At 43.5% G+C, this 25,522-nt stretch overlaps 2 protein-coding genes across 5 annotated transcripts in view; both read right to left on the bottom strand.

Annotated features, from left to right (window-relative positions):
* Positions 1-13,404, bottom strand: part of LOC306922306 (fascin-like) — a 16,411-nt gene extending 3,007 nt beyond the window's left edge. Inside the window, exons 1-5 of the mRNA XM_079499803.1 lie at positions 12,782-13,404; positions 11,774-12,185; positions 7,729-7,885; positions 6,792-6,913; positions 772-942 (exon numbers count right to left, since the gene is read on the bottom strand). Of these exons, the coding sequence (XP_079355929.1) occupies positions 772-942; positions 6,792-6,913; positions 7,729-7,885; positions 11,774-12,185; positions 12,782-13,219 (1,300 nt within the window). The 5' untranslated portion in view covers positions 13,220-13,404. The remainder of the gene's footprint in view (positions 1-771; positions 943-6,791; positions 6,914-7,728; positions 7,886-11,773; positions 12,186-12,781) is intronic.
* Positions 13,405-20,649: 7,245 nt separating this feature from the next.
* Positions 20,650-25,522, bottom strand: part of vps54 (VPS54 subunit of GARP complex) — a 29,726-nt gene continuing 24,853 nt past the window's right edge. For all 4 annotated transcript variants that reach the window (XM_079500009.1, XM_079500007.1, XM_079500008.1 and 1 more), the window contains exons 20-23: positions 25,366-25,446; positions 24,472-24,579; positions 24,243-24,337; positions 20,650-23,215 (exon numbers count right to left, since the gene is read on the bottom strand). In XM_079500009.1, coding sequence (XP_079356135.1) covers positions 23,110-23,215; positions 24,243-24,337; positions 24,472-24,579; positions 25,366-25,446 — 390 coding nt within the window. In that variant the 3' untranslated portion in view covers positions 20,650-23,109. The remainder of the gene's footprint in view (positions 23,216-24,242; positions 24,338-24,471; positions 24,580-25,365; positions 25,447-25,522) is intronic.

Raw genomic sequence — 25,522 nt, 5'->3', positions numbered from 1 at the left:
TACTTCCTGTACACTTTATTACTGAAATTATGTGCTTATATATATTCAAGAACTGATGTGTATAATGAATTTTGCTGTATGAATCGGTATTGCGATTTCACTTTTGTTACTAGTTGGTTGGAAGTTATGTATCCATGTCTTACCTACATTACCTACGTTGTCTGCAACATACAACACTGATGAAGGCTTGACGCCGAAACGGGCACGTTGATCTGTCTGCTCTGCAGCGTACCATGACAATTGTGTCATGGTTTAGAGATGTTTTGTAAAGTTACTTTCGCGACCGTGCACCCGGTAAGGCGCGATTCATACTCCTATTTTAGAGCCGAATAAAAGTCGGTTCGGCTCTGTAGAGCCTACAATGTGACGTCATTTTAGGTTCGGGGGGGCGGGTACTGTCCTAAAGTCGGCTCTTCGGTGCTACTGAAAATTTCTGACGAGCCGAAATCATTTCGGCACTACAGCGCCGAAACAGCAGTAAAATAGGAGTATGAATCGGCCCTAAGAGTCCCTCTTTAGCAGAGGAGACACTGGCCTTACGAGATTCAGGCAAGGCTACTCCAACCACTGCAGATGTGGTAGTTATATTGAATTATAATCTACCATACAGATTGGTTAAAATAACATTTCATTCATTCAAATAATCTCTATCTTGCAGCTTGAAGTTTCTTCATTGCGTATTTCCTTCTCTAAAACGCATACGGTGCTAAATCAAACTGTAATATGGCACTATACTCTCTCTGTCTCTCTTATACTCAAACTAACACACACCTTTGATGCAGTAAGCTCCATGGTGGAACTCAAGCTGGAAGACATCATAGGTGGCGCGGTTGGAATCCAGGGTCGCAATGCCGGCCTTGCGAGAGCCAATGAAACCGTGCTCGCCACGAAGCACGATGATTGGACGGTTGATCAGTTTCATCAGGAACTGCTCCGCCTCCCCTATAGAGAGAACAACACCTTCAACCTCATTGTACTGTCACATCACTATTTGCAGCTGTTGTAAGAGTGGGTGAAATTATTTGTTTGAGAAAAGCTTCCCAAGAACTGCAGTTATATTTTAAATAATAAGAAGAAAAGAAGTAAACTCAAATATCAAAACAAATATCTAATTATCTAATATCGTCGCTGTCCGGTGGAAACATCATATGTCCAAAACTGTTCATGTTCAGGCTCCAAATTCAAGAATAACAACTAGATCTGCTACTTTTGTGCGACACTGTAGTATGATCAATTCAGGCATAATTAATTTACGGAAAACCACAACAATTTAGAATATGGAGAAAGATGTTTCTGACCGACAGCAATGCAATGCATATCGTGTGTATTCGAAAGAATAAAGATAGAGTACCTCAGCCTCTTGTTCAAATAAAAGACATGAATTGGCAGCAGGTAAAGTATGTATAAAATGTATGGGAATGGGAGTGTGTTCACAGTCACACATTACATAAAGTGACAATGCCAGTGTAATGGGAGCATGTAAGAGTGACACCGCATGGCGACAGGGCTCAGCGTCTTATTCAGCAGCCTAATGGCCTGGCTGTGGAAACTGTCCCTTATAGTCTGTTGTTGGTTCACAACAACAGTGAGACATGTGAGACCTGTGGTCTCACATGGAATAAAGCTAAATAAAATACAATTTTGTTTTTTAGAATGGTTATGGTTAGGTATTATAACTCTAAACCTTATGTTCCTGCTGTTCTACATACAGCCAACCAGTTAAAGAAATTACATTGAGGCTTTACACTTTGCTTTGAAGAAATATCGGATACCATTAGGGTCTTATGGAAGATGCTTCGGAACAAGCATTCTACTTTGACAAACTCAACACTCTTTAATCTTTTTAAGGAGGCTTTTTGCCTTTATTGATAAAGGAGACAGGATAGGAAACGAGGAGAGAGAGACGGAGAGTGACATACTGTTCAATGTACAGCAATGTTTGTCAGGATCTGGACTCGCATTAGGAGCCTAGGTGCCCGGAAAGCTAGGCCGGACCGGGCCACACTTTTTAATCATAAAATAACTAATAACCGAAAATAGCAAATCTACAAGCTGCGCAACATGCTTCCCATATAAGACATATGCTGGCTTCTATGGAACCTAAATGACTGAAATCAGCCGTGGCGACTGATAATTGTAATCCTGTGGTGTCGCCTGCCTGCCGGTAGCAGCATGAACAGATTGTGGCTGTGGGGTGGGAAGTGTCTATGATGATCCGCTTAGCCTTGGTTAAGTGCTTGGTTGGTTGGTGGGGCAGTAGAATGTCCCAAGCAGGGTTTGGTTGGTTGGTGGGGCAGTAGAATGTCCCAAGCAGGGTTTGGTTGGTTGGTGGGGCAGTAGAATGTCCCAAGCAGGGTTTGGTTGGTTGGTGGGGCAGTAGAATGTCCCAAGCAGGGTTTGGTTGGTTGGTGGGGCAGTAGAATGTCCCAAGCAGGGTTTGGTTGGTTGGTGGGGCAGTAGAATGTCCCAAGCAGGGTTTGGTTGGTTGGTTGCCCCACCAACCAACCAAACCCTGCTTGGGACATGGGTAGAATGTCCCAAGCAGGGTTTGGTTGGTTGGTGGGGCAGTAGAATGTCCCAAGCAGGGTTTGGTTGGTTGGTGGGGCAGTAGAATGTCCCAAGCAGGGTTTGGTTGGTTGGTGGGGCAGTAGAATGTCCCAAGCAGGGTTTGGTTGGTTGGTGGGGCAGTAGAATGTCCCAAGCAGGGTTTGGTTGGTTGGTGGGGCAGTAGAATGTCCCAAGCAGGGTTTGGTTGGTTGGTGGGGCAGTAGAATGTCCCAAGCAGGGTTTGGTTGGTTGGTGGGGCAGTAGAATGTCCCAAGCAGGGTTTGGTTGGTTGGTGGGGCAGTAGAATGTCCCAAGCAGGGTTTGGTTGGTTGGTGGGGCAGTAGAATGTCCCAAGCAGGGTTTGGTTGGTTGGTGGGGCAGTAGAATGTCCCAAGCAGGGTTTCCCACTTTCCGTTTACATTTTTTGTTGGTTGGCCACCGTGACCGGCCCAGCCAAATGTTAATGGACCATTACACCTCGCTACATTAGTGCAGCGCATCTTTTCACTTATCACAGATGTTCCTGCGTTTATAGTTTCCTAAAGCATATCTACTCTCTGCAGAGGTGTCGCTTGCCAAAAACAACAGAATAAAGTCAGGAATGATGAATGAATCTGCTTGTTACGTGACTCCGTCTTACTAGCCGAAAGTATAAACAAACTATAGTCTGAGTATGTCTGGGGCTTTGTTATCACAAGGAAAGAAGAGATTACCTATCTGGGTTGTATTTTCCATAACAATCTTTCCGGTCAACTAATGGCATAACAAAAGTAATCAAGTCAATCAAAGAATACGATTTTTGGGCAGGATCTCCTCGTTGGTCAGTAGTTGGAGCACTCATTCAATGTCATTATGACGTATGCATGCACCTCATGGTACTGTAGCACCTCAAAGGCACTAAAATGTCGCAACGTCTCAAAACAAACTAGTCAGATTACTACTAGACCTCACACCTAGGAATCTAACCCCTGCTCATTATGCTAGGTGACTGATCTCATTCCCCCCACATTCAGCACAAACATGGGGTATTCATTGTACTATTATGCCACCAAAATGTGGAATGCCCTACCACCAGCCATCAAAAAGTGTGACTCCTGAGTCTCTAGAGTCCCTACCCTTATTTAAAACCACCATAAAAGTGCATCTGTTTGCAATTTGCAGACAGCTGAGTCCTCTAGTTTTCCAAAAGAAATGACCCTCCCACTGATCTTCTGAAAATATACTCAGTCAATCAAATCTCGTGCAACCTAAATAAGCAGTACATCCTACAGCCTACATCATCAGCTTTTTGTTTTGTTTTGTTACTGTTATGATGCGTTCCCACAGGCAGACGCGTTGTGAGTTGGAGCAGCTACACGCATCTTTGAAATTTGCGTCTTTGCAATGTCATGTCGCTGGCTCCCATTGGCAATCCAATGAATGTTAGACTGCATATTTTACATCTGTCCATGTGAACGCACCATTAGGGTTCATGATGGCATGAAAGGAAGGTACCGCTAGTCAACTTGCCTGCAGTGTGTTACCAAGTTATTCCACCACTCTGCTTTATTATCGTCAGTTGGGCCCAGGTTGGAATACCGGAGCGAAAAGATGTTAACAAGAAGAACCGTTCTCATCAGGAGGAGAGAAACACATAAAGTGCTGTATTAGGTTAATCTAGGATCAGATAACTGCAGCAGGCTCTCCTCTCTGGAATTAAACCACACTGAAAATTCGTAAGCTCATAAAAGACAAGCCCAAAAAAAACGCAACCCGCAAACTTCCCAACATTTATGAGCAACTTTACAGGAAAAAAAGCCAAAAGACGCTTATAAAAAGCAGACTTGGCAACACTAGATATGACCGCATCCCTGTAGGCCGCCTCGTTGTCATTGACGATCAGGCCAATCCCTGTCCTGTCATCAGTGTTGGAGCTGCACATAGCCATACAGTCATGTGTGTACAGAGTAGAGGAGAGTCCTGTGATCTTTTACAACCAGATCTTATTTTAACGATGTTTGGGACAGAAGAAATACTTTCCTGGGGGGTTTACGTGTGAAATGTGTTTTCAGATATTTTAGTATTTCAAAGTGCTAGTGATGTCATGGACACTGATCTCACTTCCTTCCTGGACTACATGTTGTCTCAGTAAAACAGCCCCCCCCCCTCTCTCCACAAGATGGAGTGAGTGCAGCAAAGCATTATGGTCATTGTAGTAATCCAGCAGTGAGACCAGTGTCCATGACATCACAGACACTTTGAAATACTAAAATATCTAAAAACACAAATGACCCACATAAAAACACCAGGAAAGTGTTTCTTGTCTCCCAAACATCATTAAAATAAGATATGGTTTCAAAAGGGGTGAAGTGGCCCTTTAAGCCTATGACCTACCCAATTCCAACACACTTGGCTAGTTTGGGATGGCTCAGGATAGAAGAAGGGGTTAAGCAAATATCACTGGGATTGGACTTTTAAGATAGTCAAAGAAACCTTCTACCCTCATGCCTGACTAACTAATTCTCCAAAGTGAGTGGCACCCACAACACAACACATGAACTGGTACCACCGAAATATAGAACAAACATGGGACAATTTTCGTTCTAATACTCCTGACACCAACTGGTCTCTTTCAAAATTGGCCTGAAAAACATCTATCAGGAGACCACAAGGCGAGGTAAATATACATTTCCCATCTCTTTGTTTGTATTTGTTGATGACATATATTATTGTGTGAATGTTTTTTTCTTGTTTTTTCTTTTGTTTTTGTTTTCTGGGATTCATATTTATGTTTGATTTCTGTTCATTCATTCATTATTTGGTGGAAAGATTTTTTTTGGAAATAAAAACAAAGTTAAAAAGAATATATATATATTATTGTGTGATGTTTTATGCTATATTGATGGATTGAATAAATAGGACCCTTTTTAAAATAAGGGTCAAAGAATGGCTTTTAAAAAATGTTGCAGAATAGTATGTTGTTATGTTATTAATATGTGTAGGTAGTGTAGCTCTTGATTGTTTTATTTATTGATGTACTGTTTGCCTACATGTATTTTGTTGCAATATTGTTTGTCTCAGACCAAGGACCACAATGGAAATAAGTCGAAAGACTTTCTTGTGTTTATATCCTTGACGTTTCTTCAATGAACAATTGAACATGATGTAACTTGTTTTTCCTGACGTCTAATAAAATAAAATAAAATAAAATCAGGACCCCACTGGAAACAAGTCCCCAGGACTTTTGACTGTACCACGTGCTGTTTACATTTCTGACCAATATTATTCAATCAATAAAAATAAAAATAAACTCCAATGTTGAGGGCCAGTGGTTCTGAAGTGATGCTGCTCATTCTCATCACCTGTTGATGACAGCCTGACAGGAAGTCTAGTATCCAGCTACAAAATGGTCAGGTGTATGGCTCCAGGCTCCTCACCTTCGACTATTGTCGACTATTATGTGAACTATTGTTTTGAATCTCAATCCCTTCCATGTGAGTAAAGGGCAGTGCGGAGAGCCACAGCAAGCAGGCAAGCCAGCATGGCAGGCAGCATGGAACAAATGTAGCCCCTCACCAACCTCTCAAAGCATTTACTGACAATTGAGATGAGGGCGACAAGGTCTCCAGTCGTTCAGACATGTTACCTTGCAGTGCTTGGGGACAAGCACAACGGTGGACATCTTGAAGCCCACGGGGACAACATCCTGGGAGAGGGATTGAGAGGTTGAAAAAAGAATAGCAGCAAAACACTCCCGCCAGCTGGCCTGGCCCCCCTGACATGCTCTGGGGAGTGGATGGCATCAGGGCCTTGCAGCCTTAATGTGGCTGTTCACCTGCGTGAAGGCTCTGCGGTTACGTCAGCATCCGAGATGTTAAGTGGGCTAGCCTGTTCTCACGTGGGGCTATAGCTCCGGCTGGTTGGAGGACCGAGCTCACCGTGGAGGGAGATTAGAGAAGAGGGGCTCTCAATGCAGTTGGTTCTCCCTCTGCAGTCCATTATATCGTAAACTGGTTATGTTTGGGCAGAAAGCTTTGTGTGTGATATCTGTGAATCCTTGAGTTAAAGTTAAGGTATTTTACTGTCAATTCCCCTAACTAACACAAGAGTCAAGAACATTGGTGGATTCATTAAAAACAAATTAGCTTGGGGGGTCACACTAGTGTAAACAAAGCCTACAGACAAATAGAAATACAACCATATTAGACTGGTGGGTGGATGTTGAAGGAAGGAAGGGAAATTGTGCAAAATGACTGATAACTCACCCGCATTCTCCACAGTGGCAGTCAGCTGTCCGTTCCTCTTGGCAGTCACAAACTTCCCGTTGGCTGCACGAACACACACGTGGCCCTCATGCCACTCCAGCTCAAAGTAACTATTGCCAGATCTGAGATGATGTACACATAAACACAACAAGCAGCCTTTGAGATGCAAACATGTGACTGCATTCTGTACAGCACCATGTAAATATTTGTGTCCTTGTATTGTATCTCTTATGTGGACATAAATAAATGATTAAAATGTGTGTGTGTGTGTGTGTGTGTGTGTGTGTGTGTGTGTGTGTGTGTGTGTGTGTGTGTGTGTGTGTGTGCGCGCGTGTGTTCAGATGGCTGGCCTCTCCAAAAGGAGGGCCAAACAGTTAGCATGGTACTGCTCAGTATTAGTTGTAAGCTAGTATCAATTTGGAGGAGGCGTTGTTTCTTTTGTATGTAGCAAACAAACAGGAGAAGGGCGCACACCAGTATTGATGAGGTGCTGCTGACCTTGGCAAATAAGTCTAAAGGTGTTTTCACACTGGTGCGTTTTTCTTGCTGCTTTTTGCGGATCCAAAAGTTGTAGGCGATCACTAGCTGTCAGCCTGTCACGGAAAACTGATGTGCAAACGTGATTGACATAATGTGAGGTTGTTGTTTTTTTACGTCCTCCAAAATTCGCTCTGATATTCAATTCCAATACACCTTAAAAGTGAAGAAAAGGCTTCACACTCATAGACACGATGCAAGATAATTTAAATGAATACCAACTTTGTAACTGGCTGTTTTCCAATTGTCTGACTGCAGTATTTATGTCCTTTGTACCAAGGTATTCTTGTACTTCTATTTATGTTGATATAAATAAATACTTCCGTGTGTGTGTGTGTGTGTGTGTGTGTGTGTGTGTGTGTGTGTGTGTGTGTGTGTGTGTGTGTGTGTGTATGTTTACTTGGTGGAGGCGGTACACTGCAGTCCTCCAGTGGGCGTCAGGGTCCAGTATTTCCCGGCGGCGGTCCGGAAGGCACACTTCCTGTCCGCGCGACTCATCTCCAACTGGAAGACCTCCTGGTCCCCCTCCTCGTCCTGATTGGCTGATAGGTCCATCCCTGCAAATGGGCGGTATAGGCTTATCTCACCTAGCCAGCACGATCTGACATGTCTCCGCCTACAGTTCGTCTGGGTACAATTTCATTGTATGGGCGAAGGTGAAGGCAATTCATTTTTTTAATCTTCAGATAGTTCACCCACCTCTGGCCCACACAGAAGTAACCTTATTAGACTTTAACAGTAGGTGAATACCTCTGATGCTGCGTTTACGTGAATCACATGGACAGAAACAAAGATACAGTCTGCCATTCATTTTCAATGGAAAGATACATCCGACGTTTGTAGCTGCTGTAAAAGCTACATCAGCTAAAGGTGATATTGATAGACAAATACAATGAAAATAATATGGACCCGTATAGATCATTTGTTTCCATTTGCACACTCTCTGTCAGAGTTCAATTAATTGTGTATTACCCCAGAGTCAAACAGGGCCATTTGTCAATAGAAACTGTCCTCCAATCGCATGTAACCACGGGTCACTGAACAAAAAGATGAGTCCCTTTTCCCTGCATTCACAAATCTGTCATCCATTTTGTTTTTGTATAATTTTATCTTCATTATGTGAACAAAGCAACCAAATTGAATTGTCCTTTGGCTTACTTAATACATTTAGATGCAGGCATCATGTCCTCTTTTGAGTCTTTGGCCCAAATAAATGTCCTGTGTTAGCACTGGTTCTACTTACACAGCTACATCTAGAACAGGGAGCATCAGCGATAGAAACAGATTCAGAAGACTGCACATCAGTTAGCAAAGTACTGAATGTCTAATTTGTCTATTTATTAGCCATACCATACCACCATATATACATTCATTGTCTATTCACAACCTCTGCCTATGTGCATAAATATACTGCAGACTGTTTTAACTAGTCTGCAACAATTCAATGTCTGAAAGTAAGATGACAGCACATCTAATGTGTTGTCTGCTTCAAAGTTACATTTAGGGCAATTTCTCAAGACAGATTTAATTCTGCCAACAGCAGACTCTGTCATGTAATGTTGTTGTTAGTAGGAATAAACACAGAAGATACCAGATAGATGCATTATTAAACTCTAGCTAGCCCCACGCAGGAACACATGGTTCGAATCTCTGGTGTCACATTTGCGCACTCCAATGTACTAGTTGCTGCTAACTGAGTTTAACAAATTAAAGGTGGCATAAACAAAAACAGTGTTTTTCACTGCATACTGGAGTGGATTTTTCTGTTAAAAGTAAAACCTTTTAATACACTTTTGAAGGACCATGACAATTGACATAGACTTTAATGTTGTTAAAATGTTGTTAAAAATAATGTCATTAAACCATTACATGTCCAAAATTTCGGCCATTGCCATCTTGGTCTTGATTAACTACTCAGCAAGTTTCAAGTTAACAATGTTCATACCATACTGAAATGAAATGGAATCCAGTGGCTCCCTCAAAGATCAAACAAACCACAGAATGCTTTGAAAAATGGCGGACAGATACAGTGAGTCAATGAGCTGAACATGATGCCAGACCACCGGTACACGCCAGACTTCCCATACCTTTCAGGCTGTGACCCTCCAAAATAATCATGTTTGAACTGGGGGACCCCACAGAGACAAGCAGTTGGAGAACCATTTCTTTAACTTGTCAGTGAATGGCGGCACCCTGGCCCCTAATCCTTGTATCAATATTATTAGGTATTATTCTCTTATTATTATTTATAGTGGCCAGTACATTCAAACCCCAGGCTGAGGAAGTTGATCCCACAACCCATTTCCCCTGTAATGATCTCTCATAACCACTCTCTCTCTGTCTCTCTCAGGATCTCCCCAGGTTGGCAGAGGGAGAGTAGGGCCCAGGATTACAGTTTAGGCAATTGGCAGTGCACTGGGTGAAACATGGGTTACAGAATCGTGGGATAAAAATTAGAAAAGCAAAAAAGAGCACTTTACAACTGGATATAGACAAGTTCTCTAGCTTGCCAAAAGAAATAACCCACCACTGTTTTTCTGTAAATACAGTATACTTTTACTGTTCCTAGTATTGATGATTTCTTATATAGGATTGTATGTCTTTATGTCTTGACTCTTGATGAATTGAACACACAGGGCCAGAATGGAAACAGGCCCTCAAGGCTTTTTGTGTTATGCTTTTAGTATTATTGTAAAACTGTACTGTACCCTCTGTACCTTTTGTAAACAGTTAATAAAGTATTCATAGTGGTGTGTTCTAGGTTAAGTATTCAATCAATCAATCAATCAAACTTTCTCTCTTTCTCTCACACACGTGTGTGCACGTGCGCACGCACACACACAGAAACACAGAGAGACACAAACATAAGGCAACATAAATGCAGACAAATACACATGTATTGATGTATATTTGACTGTCTACTCTAAACTACAGTAGTGAACTGTCAGACATGTAGAGATTAGAGAGCAGACAGACAGGATCATGGCTTGTATAACCTAAAAAACCACAGGTCTCCATTATGGGAGGATATAGGCAGTCTCTCCCTCCCTAATAGTACTGTACTGTTACATCTCTCTATTTTAGAGCAGCTATGAGATGAGATGAGTAGGCCTACTGGTGAATAATGCTAGTGAAGCTGAGGTCCTTCCACTTCAACCCTGGCCACAAAATGTGGATAGAATTACTGTAGGAAAGAGAGGGGATGATGAAAGAAGAAAAGGAGAGAGAGAGAGAGAGAGAGAGAGAGAGAGAGAGAGAGAGAGAGAGAGAGAGAGAGAGAGAGGCGGGTTTGATCTGCAATAAGGGGAGAGGAGAGCCAAGCAGCATGATAATGAAAAACACATGGTGCACGCACACACGCACGCACGCACGCATGGACGCACGTGCGCACGCACAATGGGAAGGGAAAGACATCAATCTGTGGAGGAAAAATGAGAAACCGCGGGGGTCTAATCTGTTGATACGCACGCATGCAAGCGTGCACGCATGCAAGCGTGCACACACACGCGCACACACACACACACACACACACACACACACACACACACACACACACACACACACACACACACACACACACACAGTTGCCCTGCACACTCATTCAACAGCTGTCTGAGTGCACAGTCAGTGAGCCATGACATGGTGACCTCATCAGAAAGGAGTGTAGTAGGCCTGTATTGTATGTATCCTACAGCTCAGAAAGAATGTGGCGTGTTGTTAGCTTGTAGATCTGTTCTCCCATTTCTTTAATTTGCATCCAGGTCCTGCAGATAACCTGCAGTAAGCATTCATTCATGCATTCATTCATTCATGAATTCATTCATCCAAAGATTTTACGCAAATCAGATTCGCTACACGTTATCTCTGTAATCATGTGATCATTCTGACATTCCATTCCAATTGGCTACGATTGGCTTCCAAAGTTTGTGGGGGTGGCCCGTTTTGCACAAAATGCCACAGCACACATTCTGAATGCAGCGCCCGATTGCTGGGAAACGTGCATTCCCACTCCTAAGCCAAGGAAGAACCTCCATTCCAAATGTTTTCAAATCTCCTCATGGAGGACGCTACAACAGCCCACTCCACACATTTTGGCCTATAACTCTTGAACCGTATAGGCCATAAAATCTAAATCTTTTCCCCCTGAATTCCTTGGATCATGATGCGACATATAGGCCATGTGTGCCAGATTCCATTTTCTGCCATAGTGTGTGTGTTTTCTTCAAAACACACTTTTTTCTACTACTCCTACAGATTTTGTCCAAAACTCACACAAAGTGGTACACATGATCTCTGGGGTCATGTGATCAAGATGTATTAGTTTGATCTCTCAGATCCATTTCCAACGACCCAATGACCGACGCTTGCACTTGCAGGCCCTGGCTAGGCAACCCAGCCTGGCGGAGAACTAGTGCTTCTACCTTCTAGTTTATTAATTTACTCACCTTGCCGGGTGGAGACATTCCTCTCGTTGCTGGCGGTCAGAACCACCTGGGCGTGGCTGCGCTCCAGTCCAAACAGCTCGTCCTTGCCCACGCGGGTGATCTTCCCGGACTTGATGGTCCCGCTGGGGCCCGAGGGCGCCAGGTAGCGCCCGTTGCAGTCGCGGAACTGCACCTTGCCGGAGCGGAACTCCAGCAGGTAGCCTGTGTCCCTGTCCGGTTTGGGCGCCAGGACCCCGTCGTTGCGCAGGAAGCGGTTGTCGCAGGTCTCCAGGTGGTAGCGTTCATCCCGGTACACCAGCGTGATGAGGGAGTCCACGCCCCACGGGACGTCCCGGTCCGCAGACACCTCCTGGTGATCCCCATGCACACTCAGGTGGGCGAATCGCTTGCGCGCCAGGCTGTAGAGGTTGACCTGAGGGGTATATATAGGCCTGTCACCATTATTAACTTATCACATGATTACGATTATTTGAGATATTATGAATTCATCTGTTGAGACTTGAGAAGGGTTCATAGGCTATTAAAAAAAACATGTATAGGCCTAATACCAAAAAGTGGAAATACAATACAGATCTACAAACTTAAGAAGATAGCTCTGCTGTTTCCACCTGTTTTGGCCATAGTAGCCTACTATGGTAATTGGTAGCCCACATGATTAATTTTGATTATTGTACTGTATTGTCATTTCTTCATAACTAAACCCTTTGGTTTAGGCTACCTAGAACAAGGCGGTTAAAAAGAGGGGTTCTTATACCTTTGACAGGGATTAGGCTACCATGTCAAGCCAAGGAGAAATGGTTGAAATCAAGGAGAGTTCTTCCTACAGAATCAAGGATGGGCAGGTTGGTCGTATGAATTAAACCGTTACACACCCCATAGGAAGCCTTGAATTCATGGAGAATTAAATTGAGTCTCCAGTCACTTGGATGGTCATCAAAGTATTGGCTTAGGAGAACTATAATAAATTACTTGTTGTAATCAATCAAGCTAAACTTTAATGACGGTCACCTGGGGGTGCACGGCCAGGTGCATGCTCCACTTCTCCCCCGGACCGATGCTCTTGGCGAAGCAGCTGATGCGGTCCTCGTTGCCGCCCAGGTAGCGGCCGTGTGGCTCGGACTGCAGCGACCATCGGCCGCCGTCGTCCGCGGTGATGACGAAGCGACAGTCGCGGCCGCGGTCGTCGCGCGTCTCGCTGTCCGCCGTCACGTTGCCGTCCTTGTCCGTGGCGAGGTAGCGGCCCAGGTGGGAGCGCAGGAAAACGGCGCTGCCGTCCTCGCCCGTCTGCTCCAGCGTCCACGTCTGCTTCTTCTTCAGGCTGGCGGCCGACGCGTTGATCTTGAAGCCGAACGCCTCGGCGGTCAGGTACCGGCCGCCGCTGTTCACCAAACCCAGAGGGATCTGCAGCAGATCGCTAGGACCGTTGGAGGAATCGCTAGAAGACATGTTTTTTTGTTGTGCCTGCGGCGCCGGCGGTGATGTGGTGGGGAAAAGAGCTGAGAAAATATGTCCCTGCAAGAGGCTGAGGAGATGGGGAGGGGGAGAGAGAGATAGATAGAGAGAGAGAGAGAGAGAGAGAGAGAGAGAGTGTGTGTGTGTGTTATTTGGGCTGGGTTGTGTGTTGGCAGGCAGACAAGGAGGCAGTGATGATGAATGTCCTTCCTCTCAACCTCTCTAGACTGTGAATGCCGGGCCGGCCAACCTCCTGCTGGAGCTGCAGAAGTGCAGAGTTGCTGAGTTTTATAACGGGAGGGAGGCAGGCAGCAGTAGGCCTAATGGAGCACACGCCCACATTGTTTCAGATTACAGCTCTCAGCCAGTCCAGTGGACCACCAGTGGTCATTGAGGGGGTTCCAGGTGGGCTGAGGAGGTGGTCCCCAGCTAAATGATGGAGAGTTGGTAACCAAATGGGCCCTTGGATCTTTAGACTAGAGGGTGTGAAATGAAACCAAATAGATTTTACAGTTTTAGGAGTAAAATTATTTTTAAACGTCTGTATTACTTAATTTACAAGAAGTCTAGACAATTAGAGAATGTAGAATGATTGTTATTTTGATCAACGTTTGCCTGTGGTGGTACCCCATCAATAGCATGGATGGACAGAGGCAAAATGGTGGTTCATCATGGCTCAAATGCTGAATAAATAATGGACCTTCATATGAAAAAGGTTGAAACCACTGGGTTATTAGCTTAGAGGAGACAAACTGAAGAAAAGAGCAGTTGTGTTCTGCAGACTGTCAAACTGGTTCCCTCCTCCCCCCAATAACAACTCACGCCTGGCTGGCTGCATGCAAATATTAAACAACCAAACGAAGAGGCCCAACAACATAACCGTTAACGTCTGTTAAAGTCCTGCAGTGACAAGCCTGTTTCTCCCTCTCTTTCCCCACACCGCCAGTATCAACGTCAGGTCTGGCTGGGTTTGATTGATTGAATACTTTATTTTTCAAAAGGTGTTATGCAATAATGCTAAAAGGATAACACCAAAAACCCTGAGGACTTTGTTTCCATTGTGGTCCTGTATAATGTAAATGTATTATTCTATGAATCAGTCACATACAGACACGGTAGGCTACAATGCAAGAGATGACCTGGACCATGGATGGACACACTGAAAAAAAAAAAAAAATCATGAATTGAAATAGGGGTCCATGGCCTGCCCTATACTCTACTGCATGTCAAACTGGGGGTCCTTGAAATGAAAAAGGTTGAGAATCACAGTGTCCCCACACATTGTCCCCACTCCCTCTCTCGTTCTCTCTGTCTTTCTCTCTCTCCTCCTCCACTCTTTGCCCTTTCACTTTATTCTCTGTCATTCTAGCTGTATAATTGGGTTCAGCTCATCTTCAATTCCACATGGCTAGAGCTATTCACCAGATGACAGTCCACTGTTTGTCTTTTAGTGGAAGGAGGAGGAGGAGGGAGGTGCAGAGAGGAAGGGGACAGAATGTGTAAAGGTGTGGATTAGAACAGAGAGAGAGAGAGGAGAAAAAATGTTTAATCAGAGGAAGAAAGAGTGAGACAAAATAAACGACCAATGGGAAGCCACGGAAAGGCACGTGACAGCGTGAGTCAGAATAATGTGTTGCCATGCAACACATTATCTATCTATCTATCTATCTATCTATCTATCTATCTATCTATCTATCTATCTATCTATCCATCCTTTGTCTGTCTGTCTGTCTGTCTGTCTGTCTGTCTGTCTGTCTGTCTGTCTGTCTGTCTGTCTCGGCTGAACTGTGAAAACACATTGTTCAGTATTTTCTTCAGCACAGATTCCTGTCTCCACCCCCACCAACCCCCACCCCAGGCTTGTGTGTGTAGCCCCTAGTGATGCATACCGTGACACTGCAATGTATGACGGCTTAGGTGAAAGGCCACTCCTGTGAAAACGTTCACCAGTTCAGTGCACGCACGCATGCATGCACGCATGCATGCACGCACGCACTACATATATATACTGGCGAGGCCCTTCTCACCACATTCAAACCCCAACTGTAAACTCTCACATGCATCATCCTCTGTTGTTCCCTAACCGCAATTCTATCCCTTTAAAAAACCCAACTTACAGTAAGTTCTAACCCCAAACAGACCATTTGAAAATGTCATAATGTCCTGACTCTGGTAGGCTGTAAGGTTGTAATAATCACAGGCCATATCTGTTTGGCGGTAGTAGTCATTTTAAGTATGTTGCACAAACAAACTTGCATTTTTAGGTCATTATATATAAAGACATCTCACAATGTGCTGCAATACGACATCTGTAAGATTGTAAATGTAGCTATTTTCACTATTTGTTATGAGAACTAACTATAGGTGGTTAATGTATCTGTGTGTGTGTGTGTGTGTGTGTGTGTGTGTGTGTGTGTGTGTGTGTGTGTGTGTGTGTGTGTGTGTGTGTGTGTGTGTGTGTGCGTGCGTGACCATTGTGGTCCTATATATTCAGTTCATCAACATAGCATCAACATAGTATACGAATACACAAATACATGTAATCAACAACATGTACAAACGATATGAGGCAAAACGGTTGGGAACCATTGAATTATGGCAGCACACCAGTCCAACCAGTCAGAGAACTCTTTCAGGCTGGTTTCTACAATATTTCATGGCTCTGCCAGTGTTTCTGGGTTGAGGTGAAGAAGAGTGCTGAGCAAGCCTGCTCACACACCCACACAGCTAAAATAGAACCGTGCTCTGCTGTGTAGGATGGTGCTGAGCAGAACTAGGTCAGTACAGGACAGGAAGAAGTGCCATTGTCCTGAGGTTTCACACGGCAGCAACAAACAACACCACATGTCCGAATAAGAGAAGACACCACCAGCTTGTGCACTGACCTTAACCCCTCACATAGTCACTTCCCACCTCTTGTTGGAGGTTGTTTGTTGCCCCCACCCCCCTTCCATCCTCTCCACCCGGTTCCTTCCCTCTTCTTCCCCTGAGAACCAATTCTGTTCTGACTCTGACCATGAAGCCAGTAGAACTCTGTTCTGGAACGTGTAGAGCAGTGGTTCTTTTGCATGTCAAGGAACCCCAAATTGATATATCTTGGCCACGGACGGTCCCCCACCTGGAAAGGGACTCCCAGAAGAGAAGATTTCTGTTAATTCTTTTTTTAAATGATTTAAAACTGTCCAAACATTTTTCTATATTGTTCATTATTTTTGTAAATGTACAGTACAAGGCCATTAGCCTACTTTGTTCTCAAGTCACTCCTCTCATGTCCTTATTTAACACAGAAAGAGCATTTTTCCTCAGGCTATCAAAGCATTGAACAATGACCTAACTGCCTGGTCAACTGTCTCTAAGAATACAACAAAACACATACAGTGGTATTGGACAATATCTTTGCACAAACTTTTGGATTGTAGGCCTACATAGAATTGTGTTACAGGCTATTTGTATACTCTTGTTTGCACATTTCTTTTTGGGTTTAACATGTACATTAGTATCATAGTATCATAGTATCATACTTCAGTAGCAAAGGTGCAATTTTGAATTGTATCCTACATGTTATGCTAGTAATGCTACACACTTATTAGGTTTACTCTACACTTCATAACTTACTGTATAGTTACTATAGTATACTAGTTATTATTACTACTAGTAGTGCTTTATTTGCATTATAACTTTTAGTACCTTACTTGTATTTTTGTATTGTACAAATGGTCCATTTGGTTAGTACACTCTCCGAGATATAATAGATAAATGAACACTGAGGATTTTACTGTGTTGTCCATGTTTAGAGTTACATGTAGCTGTGCAACATCTCCCCTGGATGTCTCCTTGAATATCAGTGAGACAGTGATAAGGGCCAAGGGTACAAACTTTATACAAAGCAAAGAACCGTTTTAGTCCAGACTGAAAATGGAGCATTAGTAACTTGAGCATTCATGAAGCTGGGATGAACATGTTCAATTATTTATAGTTATACTGATCATCCTTATACATGTCTTTCCTGAGCTCAGACATTTTCCCCACAGCACACCAGATAGAAATCAATCTGAGTCTGGCTCAATGAAAAGTGAAAACATTAACACTTGGAAATCAAAACCGGACCCTGTGTGTCAAGAATCAAATGAAGGTTTATGTGTACTACAGCTCATGTACAGTATGTATACAAAAGTGTTCTGCTTGTACATGTATGACAACTCAACCTTGATTCTTGACATGAATGGTCCTGTTTTGATTTACAAAATCTGTCCTATGCTGTTTCTCACTCAGGTGCCTTGCTGTGCAGCAGTGTTTCTTGTGTGTGCGTGCGTGCGTGCGTGCGTGCGTGCGTGCGTGCGTGCGTCGTGTCCCTTTGAGATTTCAGTGAGCTAAAAGTGGACCTGATGATGGGCAAAGAGAATCAAGGCTGTCGGTCGGTGTGCAGAGAGAAGTAACCTACTTTCTGCACTGTCTGTAAAAAATATCAAAGATCCAGCTTCAACATTACTAGAATACTGTGTTGTTCCCAAATGTACCTCTGTGATCCTTCTCTCTCTCTCTCTCTCTCTCTCTCTCTCTCTCTCTCTCTCTCTCTCTCTCGTCGCACGCACGCACGCACGCACGCACGCACGCACAGTTATACCAGTAAGACCAGTAATACCATTAAGACGCGACCTCGGCCGTATACGCATCTGCCTTGTTGACGGCAGACTGCTGGCCTTTTTACAGAATGAATTCTGTACTGGCCATATAAGAAGCAGTTCTTGAGTGAACATGGTTTGATGAGGTCAGATCAACATATGGAATGTCAGAACAGATCAGCTCCATATGGAGATCTAAGGGTGGTACCGGGGACATTCTCTTGAGTGTACAGGGTTTGATGAGGGCCCAGGTAGGGCCGGGCCTGTTGAGAACTCTAGTTTTTGCCAGCTGCCGGGCGTGGCTGCACTAATAACTTTGGGGCAGGCCCGTCTAGAGTTTGAATGGACAGGTATAAGTCAAAAGGAAGACATCGAAGAGGAAGGATGTATGGGGAAGGATCAACATATGGAATGTCAGAACAGGTTCTGACATATATCCATATATGAAGATCTAAGCATTTGAGGTCAGATGTAGAGTTGCTGGCCAATATTGATGACATCAGGGATCTCCATATATGGGCTTAACTGCGACAGCAGGTCGCATTTACTATGACATCATTTACTATCCATCCCTGATGATGTCACATGATGTCACGATGACCTGGCCACCATTATGTGGGCTGATGTCACGTGATGTTAGGATGACCTGGGCACCATATAGGCCTATGGGGGCTTGCCTGGGGTGACCAACCAACCAACCCACACACTGACGGGAAATTTCCATAGTTAACTGCGACCTGTGGTCGCAAAAAACGTATGTGCACAATTTCATGAATGCAGAAATACTTTTAAAATGTGTACATTGGAATAGACACTATGGCATTAGGAGACCACTATAGTATAGTGGTTCAAAAACTACTTTTTATTTTCAAGGACTAATTCCGAGAGTGTAGCCTAAACATGGAACCAAATAACCTGCCGTGTCTATTTCATTTGTACACCGAGTTACAGACCTGCCTTCAAGGAACCCTGAAGGTCACTTTGAGAACCACACTGCCCCACTAGTATACATTTAGGACTAGCTTGTTATGTTGCCTTCACAGATTGATTGATTGATTGATTGATGATTGAATTTGTACCGTACAGTTCAAACAAAAGTACAGCTCAATAAAAACTGCTACGAGGATAAAACCTGAAAAAGCTCTAAGACTTGTTTATATCAGGGTCCTCCAGTACTTGCAGATACACAAGATACAAAGCTACACAGCATCTTTGTCAAACTGGTCAGGCTACTACTGGGCCTCACCCTCCGAACCCACCTCACCCCTGCCCACTTTGACAGGCTGGAATAGCTTAGGGTTGACGACAGAGTACAGCATCTTGCAATGGGTCTGGTCCACAAGATTTGATACACCACCAAGATACCCATGTAGTATGTACCGGTCTAAATACTTCCTTAATGTCAATGAAGTCCACACTCACAACACCAGAGGTAGTTCAACAAACCATGTGCAACCCAGATTCGGCACAAACAAGGGACTAAATGAATTTCACTCCTATGCCAAAAAAATGTGTAACGCCCTACCAACTGTCATTAAGACATGTGAATTCCTTGATTCCTTCAAAACCACTCTCAAAGGGCTGCAATTCGAAACCCCCGTAAAATCTGAATCCGCCACCCACCCCTTTTCCTCCTCACTGTATATGTTTTCCCCCTCGTTTTACCTCCTTTGATTTCCTGTTTTTTGGCTATATAGTAGTGTATATTTGTACGTCTCTAAATGTTATAATTAATTGAAAACAGTGGACCCTCTTGTAAACAAGTGTAATGCTTTATGGTGTCGTCCACTCACAGTTAACAGTTTTTGTATTGAGTTGTGCTTGAAATGTACTGTAATTCTGCAAACTGTTAATAAATACTTCAATCAATCAATCAAGCTGAAGTTGAAACCAGCTCAACCTTTTGTAGCAGCTACGTTGGACGTATCTTTGTATGTTCATGTCAATGACTGACTTACTTTGAAAACATAATGGTAGCCTGTGTCTTTTTAGCTGCCAGTGTGCGTTTCTGGTAATATTATTGTCCGCTCACTTTGTACACTTATGTAAAAATAAAATGTTGATGGAAATGTCCATCAAAAGCCAGCATGGTGAGGAGTATGACCTCTGATTAATACCTGCGGCAACATACACCACACAGGCTCACATCTATACACCATACACACATGCATGGACTGCCAATCCTCTTTCTTCTACTGTGCACTGTGCGGCAGCAGGATTTCTGCAGGTTGCCATGGTAACAAGCAATAGTAGGGTGAGGTTTTGATGGAACAAAAAGGCCAGGCTAGTGATGATGATACATCAGATCAGCTCACTGAAAACACTCGGATATCGCTTACGGGAAAGCAAATAATGGCACAGAATCTATCTGTTACTGTACAGGTAATTGTCAGCTAATGCCTTTTAATGTCAAGAACCCGCTGTATTTGCCAGGAGACCACCCCCCCCATCCGAAAAGGCTTAAAGTATATTGATGATTTATAAGACGTAAGCACCAACCCAATTTTATTTCACATTATATTGCTAAATTGTACTAACTTCAGAATATTTTTACCAATGTGAAATGTTTAAAATACTTTTCAATGGAGTTGTGCTGGAAATGCCACATGTCCACCCTCTGCTGGTGGAACACTGCATGCGTGTATAGATACTGAATAGTCTACATTTTATTTTCTACAATAGTATAGATTTCTTATAGTCCAGACTGCACACACACTTTATTTTCTACAATAGTATAGATTTCTTATAGTCCAGACTGTACACACACACCCCTTGAGACTAGCATGACACAGGGCTCCATCATCCAGTTTGTTTGTTTATTCAGAAAGGTTTTGCAGGATTCAAGACATTTTAAAATCTCAGGCATGCGGTCAAGATTGGGTTGTCTCTCGCCTCACTTTTCCCAGCTCTATAAGAGCCACAATGAAGGCCACTCTCTCTTTCTCTCTCTCACACACACACACACACACACACACACACACACACACACACACATACATACACACACTCTCTCACACACACACACACACACGTAAAATAGGCACTCTAACAGTACACTGTTGCGGATGGGTCAGATGTGTAGTCTTTGACAGTTTATCAAAAGTAGGCACTTTTGAAGTAGACAGTACTGTAATTACTTGGTGACGCTCCGTTCTAATAATCTGTCATCTCCTTGCCTGAGGAGGAGTCACACAGTGCAGGGCGGGAGGTTTTAAAAAAGAAAAACGACAACAACTTGGGTATGACGAGTATTTGGGTCGGAGCTTGGCTTAAAAGTCAAAACATGTAATTTTCATGCATATTACAAATACAGTAGGTATAAGGCCAAGTTGACAATAGTTCCATCACAGGCTGTGGAACGGGAAGGGTTTCCAGTTCGATCACCCATGGCTGTCCCCTGGTGCCTTGCATGTCTTCGCCCGCCATTTGTGTGTGAATGCGTTAACAATGCGAATGTTAACTTAACGCACATTGTCAAGTGCTTTGGATAAAAGTCGCCAAAGAAAGACCATTACGTTGCTGTCGGGCAGAAAACCTCTTATCTCCATATTTTAACGTTTCGTGTTTGTTGTCAATTAGCCCCGTAAGTGATCATATTACAGCGTTGCACACAAGCATCAAACTTATAGATCTGCTAGTCGTCAGTTTTTAATTTGAATCCCGTAAAAGTAACCGTTTTGGACATCATATGAGGTTTCCACCCGTCAGACCGTTTATCACAAGAGCAACCAATTGTCATGCTTATTGCACAAGCTGAAATCACAAGATAAACGAGAGTGTTACATGTTCTTTAAAACATCTTCTCTGGGTTATAGTTGACATTACTTGTGTAGTTTTTCAGGAGAACTTTGTGTTAACGACTTATTAGATCTCCCGTTTTCGCTCTGCACTAAATATCTCCACTGAAAAATAGCCATTCTACAACACATAGGCAATGTGTTGTGAGCTTGTAGATCTGCTATTTTCAGTTTTCACATTAATGACAAGCCAAGGACAACATATCTCAAGTAAAATGTGAAGATTTGTGTGATCTCAAACACATTATACTACTTTATGGTTATAGGACAGTAAACTGAGTTCCGGACTCCAGATAAGAGAAAAGGTAACATTTTAAACAGACTGGATCCACTATTCTTATCCCCCAAAATGGATGTGTAATGTTAAACTCTGCAATGTGTAACTGAGCTCGTATCATGCCTGTGAAAACGGAATTCTTGATCAATTTGGGGCGAAAGAGATAGAAATCTGAAAATTGATTCAGTGCAAATAATGCTGATCTGAACTCTGATTAACAGGATCCACTGAAATTCATTCAGATGTAAGAAATTGCAGTGATGATTTGTCCTCATAAAAAAACAAAAAAAAACATTTTGACATCTTAAATCCGCATGTGAAACCGTTTGGCGCCCAAGTACAACAGAATGCCACTGCTATCCAACAACGCCTTGAGACCGAAAAACATAATAAATTATCCCACCGTCTCTTATATCGTATATCATTTACAACATGATCCGCTTCCCTCTAAAAAACAAAATATTGATCATAATTTAGTTATTGATTTTAGTGTCCTAGTTTTGAATTGCACACAGTGAGATGAGGTTGACAGCAGTTTGAACAGGAGGTTTGTGCATGTCCCCAAGTCTTTTAGACGAGGTGTTTCCAAAAGCCGCTCCCACAACCATACGCCAGCCACCCCCCCCCCCCCCCCCCCCCCACCCCCCACACTTGTGCACATGTTGAGTTTGGTCCCACAATGTCACTGGGATCTCTCTATCGCTCTCTCTCTCTTTAGAGCATTGGTTCTGAAAGTGGGGTGTAGCCAGGGGCCCCCTGGCAGCAAAATGATTGATAGTTAAGGAACCATGTGGACCCTTACAGGCCTGTTGACTCTGAGTGTACAGCTGGAACCAAATGGACTCATAAGACGGGCCCATTTGGTTGCATCTGTACACTCAGAATTATGGGGGGTGGGGGGTCCGTTACCCTAATGCATATGAAAAAGGGGAGTTCCTTGAAATAAAATAAAGTTTGAAAACCCCTGCTTTTTAGAGCCAGTCCTCTAACAACCCTTAGGTTCCCAGCAGCCAGTGTCCTCCCGGGGTGTTTGGGCTGAGCATGGTGGTCCCTGGGTTGGTTTGGAAGGTTCGAGCGATAGTAGTGGCTTGTCTCTCTCTCTGAACGTGGTCTGTTGTTCCCCTCCCAGGGTGGCTCTGTGTGGCACGGCACCGTGCCATGGTGTGCCCCCAACCAACACCACTTCCATCACCTCTTCTGTTCCCAGATTTCTGCCATGTTCAGGTCCAGTTTCTCCAGGGTGCGCAGCGCCTGCACATTCTCCGTGTAGAAGGCCACGTCCGCCCCCACCAGCCTGGACAACATCAGCAGCAGCAGTACAGGGCATGGATGGAAGAAATACATGTGAAATACAATGGAAACAACCCAAGGACCTTTTTGTTATACTTTTAGCTTGAACACAATCAGCGCCGGGATTTCTTTCAAAATAACAGCTCGGGGTACCGCGCAGATATGTCCGATTTTACTCTGTAATCACTCCCTTCCGTTCCGGACAAAAACTGGGAGAAATATTTTTGCTTGCTTACCTCGCTATCATTACGATAAAGTCGCTGAATAATCCCTCGCGTTCATATTTTGAACGAGAGGCATGTTGAAGTCGGAAATGAAGAGCTTAGTATATCCATCTGGTCAAAACCACGGAGAGCTCCCTAGATTAGGAGATACGAGGCATTCTTTCTGAGCCGTATACAGGGAAGTGAACGACAACGCACATGCGCAAAGAGCAAGGAGTATGGTGCAGAAGGAGAGGCAAAAAAAAAAAAAGGAAAAAAAAATCTGAATGTTTTTCTCTCGTTTGATATCAATGAAAATGCGCTAGGATGTGTGTACACGTCCTAGCAATCCGTCGGTTGGATTAGTTATGACGTTCCCACATCGTACGGTCTAAATGGATTTATGTATTGCTGTACTACATGCCGTTTACATTTCTGACTAATAAAGTATTCAATCAACATAGCCAAGATGGAGGCGCAACAGGTGAGTGAACAAATCGACTTAAAAAGGTATAAGAGACATTGTTTTGGTCAAAACAAAAAGTTTTAAAGCAAGGTTAAAGCACTATTCTGATAGTAATCATTGCTATAGCGTTTGTTCAGTAACAGGTGTCGCCCCCCTCCCATCTCTTTAATAAACAGAAAATATATTTTCAGGTGGATTGCAAATTTCTTCCATAGAAGCTTCTATGGAATCCCAATGACGGAAAACAGTCGTGGCGACTGAGAACTGTAATGTGTATGCATGTGTGTGTGTGTGTGCGCGCGCGAGCGCACGTGTGGAGGTCTACTACAGTACATCAAATGACAGTAAATCCTGGATCGTACCCGTGCTGTGGGCCACCGTTATTCACCACACCAAGCCGTGCCAACTGCCTCTTAAGGTGCATTTTATAACTCGCATTGATCCTCAGGAATAGCATCTGCACAAAGGAAGAAAAACAAAAAACAATGCTATTTTCACTGCGCGACATGCTTCCATAGAAGACATTCTGGCTTCTATGGAATCTAAATGACTGAAATGAGAACTTGAATCCATGTGATGATGTGTTTGAACCTGTGTTTGTTCCTCAGGTAACAGTTCATAGAGAGCTTCATGCATCTTGGCCATCTGTTTGCAGACGTTACGGAAGCAGGCAGAGGGCATGGGGGCCTTCACTTCATACTGTTGAAACGACACACACACACACACACACTAGAGGTCACACTTTTACAACACAAGTTTGCTATAGAACTCAACTGCGACTGCCCACTTTCCCCATTCTTTATTTTATTTTTTGTGTCGATCAATTGTTTTTGTGCGTTATTTTTTTTTTTTTTGTAAAGCAACGTCCTACTCAATGCTACTTTTGAATTTGAATCCTAAATAGTAGCGGTTTTGGACATATGAGGTTCCCAGTTCCCACCCGATAGGGATAAATGCTGTAATAAAACCTTTAACACAATTAGCGCCAGGATTTCTTTCAAAATAGCAGTTCGGGGTGCCGGGAAGATATGGCTGCTTTTACTCTGTAAGCGCCCCCGTTCCGGACAAAAACCGGGAGACATATTTTTGCTTGCTTACCTCGCTAAGATTACGATAAAAGTCGCTGATGATCACTCGCTTCATATTTTGAACGAGAGGCATGTTGAAGTCAGAAACGAAGAGCTTAGTATATCCATCTGGTCAAAACCACGGAGAGCTCCTTAGATTACGTGCACCGAGCCTTTCTTTGTGAGCGGTAAACAGGGAAGTGAACGACAACGCGCATGCGCGAAAGAGCAAGGAGTATGGTGCAGAAGGAGAGGCCAACTCCAAAACTTTGGATCCGTTTGATATCAATGAAAATGCGCTACGACATGTGTACACATCCTAGCAACCGGTCTGTTGGATTAGTTATGACTTTCCCACACGCCGTACTTTCTAAATGGGTTAATAAAACCTACAGAGCCATGATTGATGTGAACGTACCTTTGATAGAACCTTCTCAAACAGGCTGTCCATGATGGCTACCAGCTTGGCTGAGATCTCTGCTATGTGATCATTGTAGTCCTGCAAGGAACACAACACAGGTGCAACAGTTAATAGAACTAATTGATTTATAATAACAATAATAAAAAAAGATCAC

Source organism: Electrona antarctica (genome assembly GCF_951216825.1).
Source record: "Electrona antarctica genome assembly, chromosome: 4".
Classification (NCBI taxonomy): Eukaryota; Metazoa; Chordata; class Actinopteri; order Myctophiformes; family Myctophidae; genus Electrona; species Electrona antarctica.
Note: the sequence above shows the minus strand (reverse complement) of the source record. Positions and strands in the feature narration are given on the sequence as shown.